The sequence below is a fragment of the Artemia sp. Qi Xiang Cuo genome, chromosome 6, assembly GCF_049724085.1.
Source record: "Artemia sp. Qi Xiang Cuo chromosome 6, ASM4972408v1, whole genome shotgun sequence".
Taxonomy (NCBI): Eukaryota; Metazoa; Arthropoda; class Branchiopoda; order Anostraca; family Artemiidae; genus Artemia; species Artemia sp. Qi Xiang Cuo.
The window spans coordinates 21,983,993-22,002,319 of record NC_142799.1 but is presented as its reverse complement, the minus strand read 5'-3'; the positions used below and the strand labels follow the sequence as shown (position 1 = coordinate 22,002,319).

The following is an 18,327-nucleotide window of genomic DNA, read 5'->3' as shown; positions in this document are numbered from 1 at the left end:
AGTTAGCCCTAGACGGTTGGCCGAAAAGATCAATCTCCGGCAATCTATCATCCTTCATCCGCAGAACACGCCCTAACCACCTCAACCTTTCTTTCATTATAGCCCTAGAGAGCGGTATTGAAACGCATTTTTCCTATAGCCTATTATCTGAAATACGGTCAGTCAGCCAGGTACCCAGAACTAAATACCAATACGATTGAATAAAGTTTAGATGTTAATGTTAATCTAAGCAGTCAAGGAACTTCTTCGGGGGTAGCAAGCGAAACTGTAGATTCATTTCTTTTTTGTTTACTTAAATTAAAAGTCCTTTAACCTGTTCGTAGTATAATTAGATTTAATTGTGCCAATCTAAGAGTTTTGCACACAAAAAAATATTTAACTCGTTAATTTTTCATTTCAGAAGACAATTTTGAGCGCGTCGAATCAATGAATTTCTTTTTTATTCAGTTGACTTGTTCAACCTGAAAAATCACCTAGTATTTTCTTTTATCTTCTCTTTCAGGTAAATAGTTTACTAGATCACACTGCCTTTCCATTTTTAAATAAATGAGATATGAAAATACATTTATTCATTTTTTTCATATTCAGTTTCATTTAAAGGCGTTATACCTATTCTTCATTTAATCGATTGGATGAACCAAGGATATATACAAAATCCTTAGAATAATTGCTTGCCTTTGTTAGAATTTTACATTGGAGGACAATTTTGATAGTACAGGAACTGTGCACGGTTATTGGTTCAGTTTGATTGGCATATCATTTCAAGCTGTGTTTGTGGTCAGTTTTGTATCATTAAGGGGTGACATTTTGATAGTGCACCAATTTTGATAGTGTAGGACCTGTACAATATTTTAGCATATCATTTTGAGCTATATTTATGTTCAGTATTGTAACATTTTGAGGAGTGTTCTGAAGTTTTAGCCAATAATTAGAAGAAAAAAAAACAATGCTCGTAATTTTTTTTTTGTATGAAGTTATTTCCCTTCTCCCTTTCCGTTTATAAGGGTTTCCAGATAAGGGACCAAAATATTCAGGATTTTTCATTTTATTTTGTTCACTGTCTTTACTAAAAATTCTACCCGCTGTTATATAATTTATGGTGTCATTTTATTTTAAAAGAAAATGCAATGTGGTCCAAAAAAATGTTTTAATGTAATTTATCTTGTTTTCGACCTTTAGTCTATTACCCCAACTTTTTAATATGATGTTCTTTACTGTCTTAATTAAAAGTGTTACCTTGTTATCCATTTCTATATTTTTGCTTTAGCCGTAAGTGGAGAGATGGTGTGGTCTGTTGCAATTAACCTATAGCAAAAGCTTACACCGAAAGGACAAGATTATATATATCAAAGGATTCATAAGTTTCTTATCGGTCAATTCACTGCGCTAGTTTTCTGCTATTGCTTAGACCTTTTTTTAGAGGATAATCCAAACTTACTTGAAAAATCGGAAATTTTTTTCTATTTTCGCAGTGTTACAAAATTTTCCTTTTTAAAAAAATTACAAAGCAAATGAGGAAGATTTTATTTGGTAGACAGACAGAAATGATATATCAAATGATAACAAAGTTATCATTACTAAGTGTGCCGGTTCGTAGTGGCAGCAAAATGCACTGCGATATGTATTTTACCTAAGAAAAGGGGTATGAGCATCACTTACTTGAACTGGTTGAGGCATGCCCGAAACAAATTGAGGGTTAACACCACCTTGCATTGGTATTTGATTCATCCCTGGTTGTATAGGGATTGACGGTCGTTGAGCTTGTTGTGAAAGTGGTGATTGCTGCGGTGCAGCTAGCTGCTGACTCGGCCCTTGTTGGCCAGGAGTCCCATCAGAGAGGCGGGCTTGCCAATTTGAAACTCTTTCATAATGTTTTTTTAGCAAATGATCCTTCCTTTCCAGTTCTTGTCGCATCTCAGTAATATCCTGTCAAAGAAAAAATACGATGAAAAGGCAGTACCAAAGGATTATAAATAAATAACGAAGGTCTGACATAATGAACAAACTTCTTTCTTTCTCAGATCCAAGACCACATGCATGCTTCCTTATCCCTTCGAGCAGATCTCCTGAAGATTAAGAAACGATCATGGCATTTGAATGGTAAACTTCCATTGAATGCTATTCTTCCTGTTGAAGGGTACAGGTCATCATTTACCGCGAACTTCTTTCTCAAATTCGCCATTCCTTAGACCCATTTCAGTACGGTTGTCTAAAGGGAAGTACCACTACTCACCATTTGGTGAAACTATTCCACCTCATAACTGAATGTCTAGATCAAAGGAATACTATTGTGGACTTGCTTTTAGCTGATTATCGAAAAGCGTTTGACCTAATCCGCCATATTACCGCTGCCGAGAACTTGAAGGCGATGGGTGCAAAGAAGCATAATCCGCTACTGGTTATCGATTTTCTTCGCGGCCGTTATCAGTGTGTATACGCGCTCTTCCAGGGAGATCTTGAATAAGAATGGGCCGAAATTACGTGTGGTGCACCTCGGGGCATCAAACTAGCGGTCCTTCTATTTCAAGCAGTGATAAATTTCGTGCTTTCGGGAGTTGACGATCGGTTTAAAAACGTTGACGACTTATCTAGCCTGCTGAAATACCTGGTTGACAAGCTCCAAGTCGTTCCAGAGTTCAGTAGTGACCTCAAGTCAACTTTCGTCAGCCAGTGTGACACGTATGGGCTGCAAATTGACGAGAGTAAAACAAAAGTGATGAGGTTCAACCTTCTAAAGCGTTATCTCTCCTGTCCTGAGCCATGGTACCCAACCACCTCAACCGCAGTTATACTCGGTGTCACTTTTAGCTCACACTGCTCCTTTAGTCCGCATGTTGTAAATCTAGTGAAAAAAGGAAATTACGCTTTAAGATCGTTAGTGACTTTGCGGCACCTAGGTTTTTTCTACAACACAACTCAGACTGGCATATTTGTGTTATGTAAGGTCATTACTCGAGTACGCATGCTCAGTCTGGGGCCCACAAGTGCACAATACTGAATACCTAAGTAGTGGCATTGAAACTTTGCAAAAACTTGCTACAAAAATCAGATTAGGTCCAAATCACATGTCTAATGAGTCCGCTCTCGAGTTGCGGAAAAATTCGTCTCCGGATGTGCCGAAACGAACAACTTCTCGTAAAAATTTTGACATTAGGCAAAAGTATTCGTAAATCAACATTTATTTAAAACCGCACCTTTTAATAAAACGGTGAATAAACGAAGCAAAAACAATCTTGAACCCACCTTGTGCCATACAAACCGCTTCGTGAACTCTTTTGTCCCTTATTTTTGTTAGTGCATTTAATCGTTCGTAATTTTTTTTTTGTTCTTTCTTTCACTTTAGTGACCAATGTTGTAACAAAATAGCGTTATTTAGTCGCGGCCTAGGCCAAAACTATGAAAGCTCTTTTTATTAAATAAATCTATTCTATTTATATTCTATCATGCCAGTTTTATATTTAATAATAAAGTAATCAAGAGAGGTAATGAACTCCATATCCTGACAATCTATTTCTCAGGTGATCTTTCAGCTGTCCGTTAGCTCAAACCTTTACCCCAGCTCGATCATTCCTCTATTAAAGTCCTGTTGCTGAATATCCTTGCCCGCTTTATACTAAGCCTCTCAAGACACGCTTGGCACCACTCAAGAGGCTTGTAGGACGGACTTTAGGTTCATCCAATACCAACTGCCGTCTTTATATGTAAAGTCTGATGTGGCGTTAACGACTGTCTATTATAAGCAGACCCCATTGCTTCCTTAGGAGGAACTTTCTCTCCTTGCGCCACCGATTATCCATCGATTGCACCACCAGTGGAAAGGCAAGAATACTGGTGTATAGTCCGTTCGGATTAACCGACAAAGGAAACCAAGGAAATCAGATTCTACTAACGAAATTTCAGCTCTGTTCAGCACTGTAGACCTATCCGTAAATGTCATCCAAAAAAGAGTTATCTGATCAAAGCAATCTTATTGATTCCTTCAAGTGGAAGTTCAAAAGATGCATAAACTCTAGTGATTAAGCAGGGTAGATAACTAGAAGTTTTTTACTAAATATTCTGAATTTCCTGAAAAAGTTATTTATTGATTTTACGGAATATTTTGGGTAAATACCAGAGCTCCTTCCGAAATGAAAAAAAGAAGTAAGATCTTGGTTTGTTAAATATAATTTTGATAACGAATAAGAAGAGGAAATTTTCGGAGTCAAAATAATAGCATGGCAGTGTTACGAAGCATCACTCAGGTTTCCCGACTATGAAAGGTTTAAGACAATCTTTCCACAGCGTTGATTTTCACAGTTTTAAGTTCAACACCTAGTTTGAAAAATACGTTTATGAACAGATAGAAGGGATCTGTCTAAAAGGCAGATGGAGCCTTTTCTCTCATTTTTTCTGAAGTGATGATTTTCAATTGCTCACTTTAATCCCAAATTATGCTAAAAACTCAATATGTTTTTTTTTTATTTTCATGAATACACTAATTGTGGCAAGAAATTTTGAACCGGACTATCTATAACGTAATTCTGTTTTTTTCCCATTTTCATCTTAATTTCTCCTATAGGCTTAATGACTAGATTCCTTAAGAAAAATTAACGATTTCCATAAAATATTAAAATAAACTTGTCAAACTGTGACGAAAGAGAGATAAAGAGAGGGAAGGAATAGGAATATAATAACACGCTTTAGACGGCATAGTTCATAATTTAACATATCAGCTTAGTTCCAAGAAGACATACGACAAAAATAAATAATTAACGCGTAAAACTTTTAATTACCACAGTGAATCAAACGCTCAAAAATTTCCAATAGTGAGATTTAATGTTAAAAAAGCCCAAATATTTTGGCTTCACATTCGGAAACTTCTATAAACGAAAACAAAGAAAAGAAAAAAAAACATGTAAGAAAACAAAAATAAAAGGGTTAAAAACTCTATATAGAGAAAAGTGAGAAAAAACCGAAGGAAGTTACATGACAAAATGGCAATTCACTGCATTATCATTACAGTGTCTTGACAATACACCGTACGACAATACACTATCAAGCTGAATCAATAACGTTGCAGAGATCAGACAGAATGTATAATGTGCTCCCGTGTGATGTCCCACCAAAATAAAATAATCTTTGATATAAAGGTATTATGCATAACCAAGGGTAAAACAGTTATTACTAAGTTAAATAGGATCAAGTTTAAGCCTTTTAATATAACTAAGTTTGAAAAGGTGAATTCTTCTACCCTGGCGGGAGTACATCAGCTTGCTAAATTAGCATTAATATTTTTCAAATTTATTCGAACAGGTGTACTTTAATAGGTAGATTCAAACTTTTGGAGGGTGATTTTCCAAATTTACACTTTTTTATTCATATATAAAAAGCTATACATGGGTTTCACACGGGTTTCATTCGCACGGGATCCCGACTAATGGATAATTCTTCTGGGCTTGGTATGTTTTGACGGGCGTCTTCGGGCTTAAAAACCTCTTCCTAGCTAATTTATCTATTATGGGCTGCCTCCCTGTAGTAGCATAATAGCCTATTAGTGGGCATGAATATATAATGAGTCGGAGGTAATAGGCTTGAGATCGTCTGCGCAAGATTCCAAATGTACCTGAAGGAAGAACATGGCCAAGTGCTGGAAACCATGTTGTGACAAAGATGGGTCCAGGATTGCACATAGTCCCCATTCATGGATGTTCTAAAGACTCCTTGCTGCCCGGTTCTAGGCTGGCTTAAGAACATCAATGTAGACTTGAGAAGATATGTGATCCCCATCCTACACTGGTATCCGGGATGATTGCTTTTCCTGAGGCGAAAATAATTTCAGTGATTTAAAGAACATGAAAATTAGAACTTGGAATGTTACGACGTTAAAAAATGACTATCGTATCGACATTTTGACTGACGAATTCAGACGATTCGAACTGGATTTATTAGGAATTTCAGAAACTCATATCCCAGGGATAGGAAGTATGAAATTAGGCGATATAGAATTTGTTTACTCAATCAAGAAGGATGGGGTACATAGACAGGGAGTAGGGCTCATGATGAATAAGGAAGCTGCTAAGTCTTGTTTAGGCTGGGAAGGTATTAATAATAGAGTACTAATTGCTCATTTTATGACTAAAAAGTTCAGGGTATCAGTTATAGTAATATATATCCCCCTGTAGAACCGACTGACGGAGATTCTAGTTACTCAGATGAATTTTACTTAGAGTTACAGAAGCAAATAGACAGTGTCCCAGGTAGAAATATGATGTTTTTACTAGGAGATTATAACACCCAGGTCGGTAGAAATAGGGATAGATGGTATCCTAGCCTAGGTAAATTTGGTGTAGGAAAAGAAAACAGTAATGGATACAGACTTTTGTAATTTTGTAGGTATAACAATCTAGTTGTAACCAATACAGTGTTTGGTCAAAAATGGCTCATAAATTAACATGGTATTCACGTGACGGTAAGACAGCAAACCTTATTGATTATATTATTGGAAACCGAAGACTGGCAGGATCTACACAAGATACTAGGGTACATAGGAGTGCCGTTATTGATGTTAAAAGTAAAGATCATCATCTAGTAGCGTCTAGGGATAATTTAAAGCTGAAATATCAGAAGGGTAACTACCTCCCGGGAAGTTATGATGTTGGTGGACTCCAGGATGATAATTTGAGAGAAATTTTCCAGGAACAGTTGAATACTAAACTTGAGAGTTTAAAATTTGACAATGTGGAAGATAGTTGGAATAATTTTAGAAAAATAATTTGTGAAGTTGCTGAAGGTGTCTTAGGGAAGAAAGTTCGGACTGCAGCTAAGAATTTTAGTGAAAAAGCTTTATGTTTGATAGAAAAGAGAAATGACTTTTTACGAAAATGATCTTAGTGATAGACCACCCGAAAATAATAGTAATGCACAGAAAGTTGAGAAGGTATCTGAGTATGGATATTGGGAAGTATAGATTAAAGACAAAATTACTAAGGATCTGTAATATGCAAATAGGCGGTGCATATAGTAAATAATTATTATAGCATGACAATAGCTTGAGAGGGAGTAGGCAATGCCAACTCGGCCCAGAAATAGATAGGAATGGGGCCGCAATTACCGATAAGTAAAAAATTCAAGAGAGATGGGCCGAACATTTTGAGAATTCGCTTAAACGAGATAGAATTGAAGGAAGATTTGTTTTTTGAGGAGGAATTAGCGACAGTACTAAAAGGACTAAAAAATAACAAGGCTCCAGGTGCTGATAGGTTGGTAAATGAGTTTCTTAAATATGATGGCTCTGAGGTTAGAAATAAATTACTGAAGATTTTGAATATGATTTTTGAAAAAGGGGAAGTACCTAACGATTTTAGGAAAACCTTAATTAAGCCACGGTATAAGAAAGGTGATAAAAGTGAGTGTGGTAATTATCGAGGGATTAGTCATGTCTCTATAGGTAGTAAATTACTTAGTAATATGATACTTTTTATACTGAAAGATGCCGTAGACAAAGTTTTAAGAGAAGAACAGCGCGGTTTTAGAAAAGGTAGTAGACCACTGTTTCACTCTTGGGTTAATAACTGAGAAGTCCCTTAGTTGTCAAAGACTTTTGGTCTTCAGTGTTATCGACTATGAGCAAACATTCGATTAGGTTGACAGAAGAGCTTTAGTAAAGGTTTTATCCTTGTATGGTATACCAGGCAAATACATTAAAATGATTAGTGCTATGTACGAGAATAACACTGCTGCGGTTAAGGACATTAGCAGCTGGTTTTGTATTAAATCAGGAGTTAAGCAGGGTTGCCTCCTATCCTCATTTATATGGATTATTTGGATTAATTTTGTCTTAAGGAGTCAGAAAAAAGGCAATGAAAGGCCGCGGAATCAAATAGGGAGGAAAAATTCTGCTGGACTTAGATTATACTGATGATTTAAGCATCCTAGATGAAAGTGTGAGCAAAATGAATGAAGTTTTAGAGGTTTTGCGAATTCAGGGTGCTAGAATAGGCCTAAAAATTAATGTTAAGAAGACTAAGTCACTAAGGCTAGCAATAAGGGAAGATGAAAAGGTGAAGTTGGGTAATGAAAAGATTGATCAGGTGGACAGCTTCACTTACCTTGGTAGTATTATTAGTAAAGATGGTGGGAGCAGTGAAGATGTCAAAAGTAGAATAGCCAAGGCTCAGGGTGTTTTTCACAGTTAAAAAAAGTTTGGAAGAATAGGAAGATAAGTCTGCAAATAAAGATTAGAATATTGGAAAGTACAATGATGACAGTAGTCAGATATGGCTCTCAAGCATGGACGCTCCGAAAAGTGGATGAAGATCTGCTAGATGTTTTCAAGAGAAATTGCCTAAGGATTGTTCTGGGCACTCGGCTGACTTACCGTATTTGAAACAATAGGCTATACAAAAAATGTGGTTCAATACTGCTCTCTAGGGCTATAATGAAAAGAAAGGTTGAGGTGTCTAGGGCACGTTGTGCGGATGAAGGATGAAAAATTACCGAAGATTGTTCTTTTCGGCAGACCGTTTAGGGCTAAACAGAAGGTAGGTCGTCCTTGTCTGGGGTGGGAGAACGTCATAAAGAAAGATTTAAAGGAAATGAAAACTTCTTGGGCGGGTGTAAAAAGGAAGGCTTTGAATAGATTGGGATGGAGGAGGAGCGTGCGTAGCTGTGTTGGCCTCAGGCGGCTTGGTGCTGCGGTGAGTTGTTAGTAGTAGTAGTAGTAGTATAGCTTATTGTCTAATAAAAACAATAATATCTACCAGTAATGTTTGTGATAACAACACCTAAACGACCAAAAGTCAAAATAGGTATAGCCTATATAGGCCTATATTTTCAGAGTGATTGGGTGTGTTAGAGGGAGAGAGGCCCTAAGACCCCCACTTAGTGATTTCTCATAATGAATATGACTGTTTTAAACAAAGCGTAATGCATCCACCTTCTTATAAAGAAATAGAAGTGGGACAGGTTGGAGGGGGTGGAGGCTCCCGTGCCGGTCCTTGCATGACTGACTCAAGATCCCTGTGCGACCCTGGATCCATCAATATGTAAAACTTCCAATTTTCTATTTATTAGGTAAATATTTATTTCTACTATCCATGTATTTACAGTGTAAATTTATTTCGAATTGTAAGATGAAGGATATTAGGATGCTTATGCTTAGAATCAGTCCCCAGAGATCCATATTTTTCATCGTTTAGACAACCGGAAAAGTCAAAATGAAAATAATTTTTTGGCGTAATTTTGAAAATGTAGGAAACTTTTAAATAGAATGGTAAGCTTAAGGATAATAAGATACTTATATTTAGAATCAGTCCCGGGAGATCCATATTTTCCATGGTTCAGACAAATGAAAAAGTCAAAATTAAAATAGTCTTTTTGGTGTAATTTGGAAAATTTAGTCAAACTTTTACAGAAACTTAGATGGTTTAAACTTCCAGAATTCATTTTTTTTTTGGACGAACCAGATTAGGGAACAGAAGCGGAGCGTAACTTCAAAAAAGGTTTCTTTGGGGCGCCCTAATAATTGGCAAGTCATCCTTTTCAAGAGGACACATTTGTTGGCGGTGGCCTATACTTTAACTAGTGACGCAGACGAAAGGTGTAAATCGGCAGTGATGCAACAGCCAATGTGTATCCAAAATCCTTGACGTTTACTTATTTAATGCATGCAGAATGTTGTTAAGAGCATTCACAAAGGTGTTGATTAAATTACTTTCTAAGAAAAAAATAAAAAAAGAGTGTTTTAAAGTGAAAAATTAAACTTAGAACCGAGTGACATTAAAACTCAAAGCGGACAGAAATTATCTTGTATATGAAAAGGGTCTGTCACCTCCTAAGCCCCCCGATCTTTAACCCAAAGTTTGACTCTTTTATCTCAATGTATTCAAAATGAAGAGTCTATTTTTTACAAGAACACTGTAACAAAGGTTTGATGAATCTTTGAGAAATAAATAGTTTGATCAGCTGTTTGCTTTGTACAATAAAACTTTGTATGCTGAAAGGCAATTGGCTAGTAGAGCACTTGTTTTTTTCTAACTTGCTAAATTTTTCATATTTTAACATGCTTTCAGATAAACAATAGTCAAACTTAAGAATAAAGAGCAGAAAGTTTAGGGGAAGTAGCCCACCCCCTACAAACAGGTATTTCTATACATTTTAAGCCAAACATTTTAAGCACGTTGACAGAAAAGTCGAAAATAAGTTTCACAATAATCATTTTAACATTTTTAAAATAAAGTTCTTTTGATGTAGCTTGAACTTGGGAATTACCCGGATAAGTCCCCCACCCCATGTTTATCTGGGGGTTTTCCCACTGAAATTTAGATTTTAAGGCTGAAAATGCACTTCTGAGGCTTTCGGTCCCATCCTTCCCCAACCCACCGACAGACCCATTGATAGACCCACCCACCCCCGTGATAACTGGTGTGAAACTAAACACTAACATACATAACCTGATGAAGCCTCTCAAATGAATCAACTCAATCAATTGAAGCTTGAAATAATCTCCTGTAGCCGTTTATTTTGTATTAGCGCATGCGTGTTTAAGGACGGGTACGCCACAACGCGGCATCATAGCCTCTGAAACTAGTACAGACTATATAAATAGATTATCGATAGTTCTACATCAATTGGCTATCTCAGAAGTTAACTATATAGCATTTTGGCACTCTCCGCACTCAAATCGTTGTTTTGTGCAACAAAATGGCAGAAATCCCCCCCTGCTATTGCGTGAGCTGTTTGTTTTTTTTTTTTTTTGCATAAAAAGGGCACTAGAACTTTCAATCTTCATATAAATGAGGCCTTTTACGGGTATTCTACTGCCACAGGTTTGATTACCCCAGATAAAAGAAAAGAGCAAATAAACACGAAACCATTAACATCCTTCTTGCAACAAATAAAAGTTTAGTTTTTTTTGTAAATATGGGCATGAAACCTTAGCTCTTCATTTCACATTCATGTTGAATCCGGTAGCGTATCTTTCATCATGATCTCCCCTACTCTTTGAGTGATTTCCCTTTTTTTCTAAAACTATGCTTCTTTTGTTAGGGTAGTAATATTTTATGGATAGCTTTAAATTTAGCGAAATTTATATACTCGGCACATAGAAATTAGATCGTTTTCATGTAGATAATGTTACTAAACTCCTATTTGTTTTACTCTTTTCTTAAAAAAAACTGTTTGATTTGGTATTTTTTAGCAAAAAGATATTTAATTTGTGGGTATTAATCCTCACTTTTAAGAAAGTAGATCGTTTTCATGTAGGTAATGTTACTAAACTCCTATTTGTTTTACTCTTTTCTTAAAAATAACTGTTTGATTTGGTATTTTTTTAGCAAAAAAAAGAAATTTTAATTTGTGGGTATTAATACTCACTTTTAAGAAATTAGATCGTTTTTCATATAGATAATGTTACAAAAATCCTGTTTGTTTTACTCTTTTCTTAAAAAGAACTGTTTGATTTGGTATTTTTTAGCAAAAAGATATTTAATTTGTGGGTATTAATCCTCGCTTTTAAGAAAGTAGATCGTTTTCATGTAGATAATGTTACTAAACTCCTATTTGTTTTACTCTTTTCTTAAAAACAACTGTTTGATTTGGTATTTTTTATCAAAAAAAAAGATATTTAACTTGTGGGTATTAATCCTCACTTTTAAGAAAGTAGATCGTTTTCATGTAGGTAATGTTACTAAACTCCGATGTGTTTTACTCTTTTCTTAAAAAGAACTATTTGATTGGGTATTTTTTAGCAAAAAGATATTTAACTTGTGGGTATTAATCCTCACTTTTAAGAAAGTAGATCGTTTTCATGTAGGTAATGTTACTAAACTCCTATTTTTTTTACTCTTTTATTAAAAAGAACTGTTTGATTTTTTCTTTTTTTAGCAAAAAAAAAGAAATTTTAATTTGTGTGTATTAATACTCACTTTTAAGAAAGTAGATCGTTTTCATGTAGATAATGTTAATAAACTTAGATTTGTTTTAATCTTTTATTAAAAAGAAATGTTTGATTTGGTATTTTTTAGCAAAAAGATATTTAATTTGTGGGTATTAATCCTCACTTATAAGAAAGTAGATCGTTTTCATGTACTTAATGTTACTAAACTCCTATTTGTTTTACTCTTTTCTTAAAAAGAACTGTTTGATTTGGTCTTTTTTTAGCAAAAAATATAAATTTTAATTTGTGGGTATTAATACTCACTTTTAAGAAAGTAGATCGTTTTCATGTAGATAATGTTACTAAAATCCTATTTGTTTTACTCTTTTCTTAAAAAGAACTGTTTGATTTGGTATTTTTTAGCAAAAAAAAAGATATTTAATTTGTGGGTATTAATCCTCACTTTTAAGAAAGTAGATCGTTTTCATGTAGATAATGTTACTAAACTATTATTTGTTTTACTCTTTTCTCAAAAATAACTGATTTGTTTGATATTTTTTAGCAAAGAGATATTTATTTTGTGTGTATTACTACTCGCTTTTAAGAAAGTAGATAGTTTTCATGTAGGTAATTTTACTAAAATCAGATTTGTTTGAATCTTTTCTCAAATAGATCTGTTTTATTTTTTATTTTTTATCAAAAAGATATTTAATTTGTGGGTATTAATCCTCGCTTTTAAGAAAGTAGATCTTTTTCATGTAGTTAATGTTACTAAACTCCTATTTGTTTTACTCTTTTCTTAAAAAGAACTGTGTGATTGGGTATTTTTTTAGCAAAAAAAAAGAAATTTTAATTTGTGGGTATTAATACTCACTTTTAAGAAAGTAGATCGTTTTTCATATAGATAATGTTACAAAAATCCTGTTTGTTTTACTCTTTTCTTAAAAAGAACTGTTTGATTTGGTATTTTTTAGTAAAAAGATATTTAATTTGTGGGTATTAATCCTCACTTTTAAGAAAGTAGATCGTTTTCATGTAGATAATGTTACTAAACTCTTATTTGTTTTACTCTTTTCTCAAAAAGAACTGTTTGATTTGGTACTTTTTAGAAAAAAGATATTTAACTTGTGGGTATTAATCCTCACTTTTAAGAAAGTATATAGTTTTCATGTAGATAATGTTACTAAACTCCTATTTGTTTGACTCTTTTCTCAAAAACAACTGTTTGATTTGGTATTTTTTAGCAAAAAGATATTTAACTTGTGGGTATTAATCCTCACTTTTAAGAAAGTAGACCGTTTTCATGTAGGTAATGTTACTAAACTCCGATTTGTTTTACTCTTTTCTTAAAAAGAACTATTTGATTGGGTATTTTTTAGCAAAAATATATTTAACTTGTGGGTATTAATCCTCACTTTTAAGAAAGTAGATCGTTTTCATGTAGTTAATGTTACTAAACTCTTATTTGTTTTACTCTTTTCTTAAAAAGAACTGATTTATTTGGTATTTTTTAGCAAAAAAAAAGATATTTAATTTGTGGGTATTAATCCTCGCTTTTAAGAAACTAGATCGTTTTCATGTAGATAATGTTACTAAACTCCTCTTTGTTTTACTCTTTTCTTAAAAAGAACTCTTTGGTTTGGTATTTTTTAGCAAAAAAAAAGATATTTAACTTGTGGGTATTAATCCTCGCTTTTAAGAAACTAGATCGTTTTCATGTAGATAATGTTACTAAACTCCTATTTGTTTTACTCTTTTCTTAAAAAGAACTGTTTGATTTGGTATTTTTTAGCAAAAAGATATTTAATTTGTGGGTATTAATCCTCACTTTTAAGAAAGTAGATCGTTTTCATGTAGATAATGTTACTAAACTCCGATTTGTTTTACTCTTTTCTTAAAAAGAACTGTTTGATTGGTTATTTTTTAGCAAAAAGATATTTAACTTGTGGGTATTAATCCTCACTTTTAAGAAAGTAGATCGTTTTCATGTAGATAATGTTACTAAACTCTTATTTGTTTTACTCTTTTCTTAAAAACAACTGTTTTATTGGTTATTTTTTAGAAAAAAGATATTTAATTTGTGGGTATTAATCCTCGCTTTTAAGAAATTAGATCGTTTTCATGTAGATAATGTTACTAAACTCATATTTGTTTTACTCTTTTCTTAAAAAGAACTGTTTGATTTGGTATTTTTTATCAAAAAGATATTTAATTTGTGGGTATTAATACTCATTTTTAAGAAGGTAGATCGTTTTCATGTAGGTAATGTTACTAAACTCCTATTTGTTTTACTCTTTTCTTATAAAGAACTTTTTGATTTGGTATTTTTTAGCAAAAAAAAGAAATTTTAATTTGTGGGTATTAATCCTCACTTTTAAGAAGGTATATAGTTTTCATGTAGATAATGTTACTAAACTCCTATTTGTTTTACTCTTTTCTTAAAAAGAACTGTTTGATTTGGTATTTTTTAGCAAAAAGATATTTAATTTGTGTGTATTAATCATCACTTTTAAGAAAGTAGATCGTTTTCATGTAGGTAATGTTACTAAACTCCTATTTGTTTTACTCTTTTCTTAAAAAGAACTGTTTGATTTGGTATTTTTTTAGCAAAAAAAAGAAATTTTAATTTGTGGGTATTAATACTCACTTTTAAGAAAGTAGATCGTTTTTCATATAGATAATGTTACAAAAATCCTGTTTGTTTTACTCTTTTCTTAAAAAGAACTGTTTGATTTGTTATTTTTTAGCAAACAAAGATATTTAATTTGTGGGTATTAATCCTCACTTTTAAGAAAGTAGATCGTTTTCATGTAGATAATGTTAATGAACTCATTGTTTTAATCTTTTCTTAAAAAGAACTGTTTGATTTGGTATTTTTTAGCAAAAAAAAAGATATTTTAATTTGTGGGTATTAATCCTCACTTTTAAGAAAGTAGATCGTTTTCATGTAGGTAATGTTACTGAACTCACAGTTGTTTTACTCTTTTCTTAAAAAGAACTGTTTGATTTGGTATTTTTTATCAAACAAAGATATTTTAATTTGTGGGTATTAATCCTCACTTTTAAGAAAGTAGATCGTTTTCATGTAGATTATGTAACTAAACTACTATTTTTTTTACTCTTTTCTTAAAAAGAACTGTTTGATTTGGTATTTTTTAGCAAAAAGATATTTAATTTGTGGGTATTAATCCTCACTTTTAAGAAAGTAGATCGATATCATGTAGATAATGTTAATAAACTCCTATTTGTTTTACTCTTTTCTTAAAAAGAACTGTTTGATTGGATATTTTTTAGCAAATAGATATTTAATTTGTGGGTATTAATCCTCACTTTTAAGAAATTAGATCTTTTTCATGTAGATAATTTTACTAAACTACTATTTGTTTTACTCTTTTCTTAAAAAGAACTGTTTGATTTGGTATTTTTTATCAAAAAGATATTTAATTTGTGGGTATTAATCCTCACTTTTAAGAAAGTAGATCGTTTTCATGTAGATAATGTTACTAAACTCCTATTTGTTTTACTCTTTTCTTAAAAAGAACTGTTTGATTTGGTATTTTTTAGCAAAGAGATATTTAATTTGTGGGTATTAATCCTCACTTTTAAGAAAGTAGATCGTTTTCATGTAGGTAATGTTACTAAACTCCTATTTGTTTTACTCTTTTCTTAAAAAGAACTGTTTGATTTGGTATTTTTTTAGCAAAAAAAATAAATTTTAATTTGTGGTTATTAATAATAACTTTTAAGAAATTAGATCGTTTTTCATATAGATAAAGTTAAAAAACATCTAATTTTTTGACTCTTGTCTTAAAAAGAAGTTATATGTGGTGTACTTTTGATCAAAGAGATATTTTAATTTGGGTTTATTAATCCTCGCTTTTAAGAAACTATATATTTTTAGTGTAGGTCATTGTACGGCAATACTCTTTTATGGAATATATTATTAAAATGAAATGTGTTGGACGGTCCTTTTTATAAAAAAGATATTTAATTTGTGGGTATTAATCCTCGCTTTTAAGAAAGTAGATCGTTTTCAGGTAGTTAATGTTACTAAACTCCCATTTGTTTTACTCTTTTCTTAAAAAGAATTGTTTGATTTGGTATTTTTTTTAGCAAAAAAAAGAAATTTTAATTTGTGGGTATTAATACTCACTTTTAAGAAAGTAGATCGTTTTTCATATAGATAATGTTACAAAAATCCCGTTTGTTTTACTCTTTTCTTAAAAAGAAATGTTTGATTTGGTATTTTTTAGCAAAAAGATATTTAATTTGTGGGTATTAATCCTCACTTTTAAGAAAGTAGATCGTTTTCATGTAGGTAATGTTACTAAACTCGCATTTGTTTTACTCTTTTCTTAAAAAGAACTGTTTGATTTGGTATTTTTTTATAAAAAAAAAGAAATTTTAATTTGTGGGTATTAATACTCACTTTTAAGAAAGTAGATCGTTTTTCATATAGATAATGTTACAAAAATTCTTTTTGTTTTACTCTTTTCTTAAAAAGAACTGTTTGATTTGGTATTTTTTAGCAAAAAGATATTTAATTTGTGGGTATTAATCCTCACTTTTAAGAAAGTAGATCGTTTTCATGTAGATAATGTTACTAAACTCCTATTTGTTTTACTCTTTTCTTAAAAAGAACTGTTTGATTTGGTATTTTTTTAGCAAAAAAAAGAAATTTTAATTTGTGGGTATTAATACTCACTTTTAAGAAAGTAGATCGTTTTTCATATAGATAATGTTACAAAAATCCTGTTTGTTTTACTCTTTTCTTAAAAAGAACTGTTTGATTTTGTATTTTTTAGCAAAATGATATTTAATTTGTGGGTATTAATCCTCACTTTTAAGAAAGTAGATCGTTTTCATGTAGATAATGTTACTAAACTCCTATTTGTTTTACTCTTTTCTTAAAAAGAACTGTTTGATTTGGTATTTTTTTAGCAAAAAAAGGAAATTTTTATTTGTGGGTATTAATACTCACTTTTAAGAAAGTAGATCGTTTTTCATATAGATAATGTTACAAAAATCCTGTTTGTTTTACTCTTTTCTTAAAAAGAACTGTTTGATTTGGTATTTTTTAGAAAAAAGATATTTAATTTGTGGGTATTAATCCTCACTTTTAAGAAAGTAGATCTTTTTCATGTAGATAATGTTACTAAACTCCTATTTGTTTTACTCTTTTCTTAAAAAGAACTGTTTGATTTGGTATTTTTTTAGCAAAAAAAGGAAATTTTAATTTGTGGGTATTAATACTAACTTTTAAGAAATTAGATCGTTTTTCATATAGAAAATGTTACAAAAATTCTGTTTGTTTTACTCTTTTCTTAAAAAGAACTGTTTGATTTGGTATTTTTTAGTAAAAAGATATTTAATTTGTGGGTATTAATCCTCACTTTTAAGAAAGTAGATCGTTTTCATGTAGCTAATGTTAGTAAAATCCTATTTGTTTTACTCTTTTCTTAAAAAGAACTGTTTGATTTGGTATTTTTTAGCAAAAAGATATTTAATTTGTGGGTATTAATCCTCACTTTTAAGAAAGTAGATCGTTTTCATTTAGATAATGTTAATAAACTCCTATTTGTTTTACTCTTTTCTTAAAAAGAACTGATTGATTTGGTATTTTTTAGCAAAAAGATATTTAATTTGTGGGTATTAATCCTCACTTTTAAGAAAGTAGATCGTTTTCATGTAGGTAATGTTACTAAACTCCTATTTGTTTTACTCTTTTCTTAAAAAGAACTGTTTGATTTGGTATTTTTTTTAGCAAAAAAAAGAAATTTTAATTTGTGGGTATTAATACTCACTTTTAAGAAAGTAGATCGTTTTTCATATAGATAATGTTACAAAAATCCTGTTTGTTTTACTCTTTTCTTAAAAAGAACTTTTTGAGTTTGTACTTTTTAGCAAAAAAAAAGATATTTTAATTTGTGGGTATTAATCCTCACTTTTAAGAAAGTAGATCGTTTTCATGTAGTTAATGTTACTAAACTCCCATTTGTTTTACTCTTTTCTTAAAAAGAACTGTTTGATTTGGTATTTTTCAGCAAACAAAGATATTTAATTTGTGGGTATTAATCCTCACTTTTAAGAAAGTAGATCGTTTTCATGTAGATAATGTTACTAAACTCCGATTTGTTTTACTCTTTTCTTAAAAAGAACTATTTGATTGGGTATTTTTTAGCAAAAAGATATTTAATTTGTGGGTATTAATCCTCATTTTTAAGAAAGTAGATCGTTTTCATGTAGGTAATGTTACTAAACTCCCATTTGTTTTACTCTTTTCTTAAAAAGAACTGTTTGATTTGGTATTTTTTAGCAAACAAAGATATTTTAATTTGTGGGTATTAATACTCACTTTTAAGAAAGTAGATCGTTTTTCATATAGATAATGTTACAAAAATCCTGTTTGTTTTACTCTTTTCTTAAAATTAACTGTTTGATTTGTTATTTTTTAGCAAATAGATATTTAATTT

At 31.6% G+C, this 18,327-nt stretch overlaps 1 protein-coding gene across 1 annotated transcript in view; it reads right to left on the bottom strand.

Annotated features, from left to right (window-relative positions):
• Positions 1 to 18,327, bottom strand: part of MED28 (mediator complex subunit 28) — a 47,146-nt gene that overhangs the window by 12,099 nt on the left and 16,720 nt on the right. Inside the window, exon 4 of the mRNA XM_089090081.1 lies at positions 1,660 to 1,926. Coding sequence (XP_088946207.1) covers positions 1,660 to 1,926 — 267 coding nt within the window. The remainder of the gene's footprint in view (positions 1 to 1,659; positions 1,927 to 18,327) is intronic.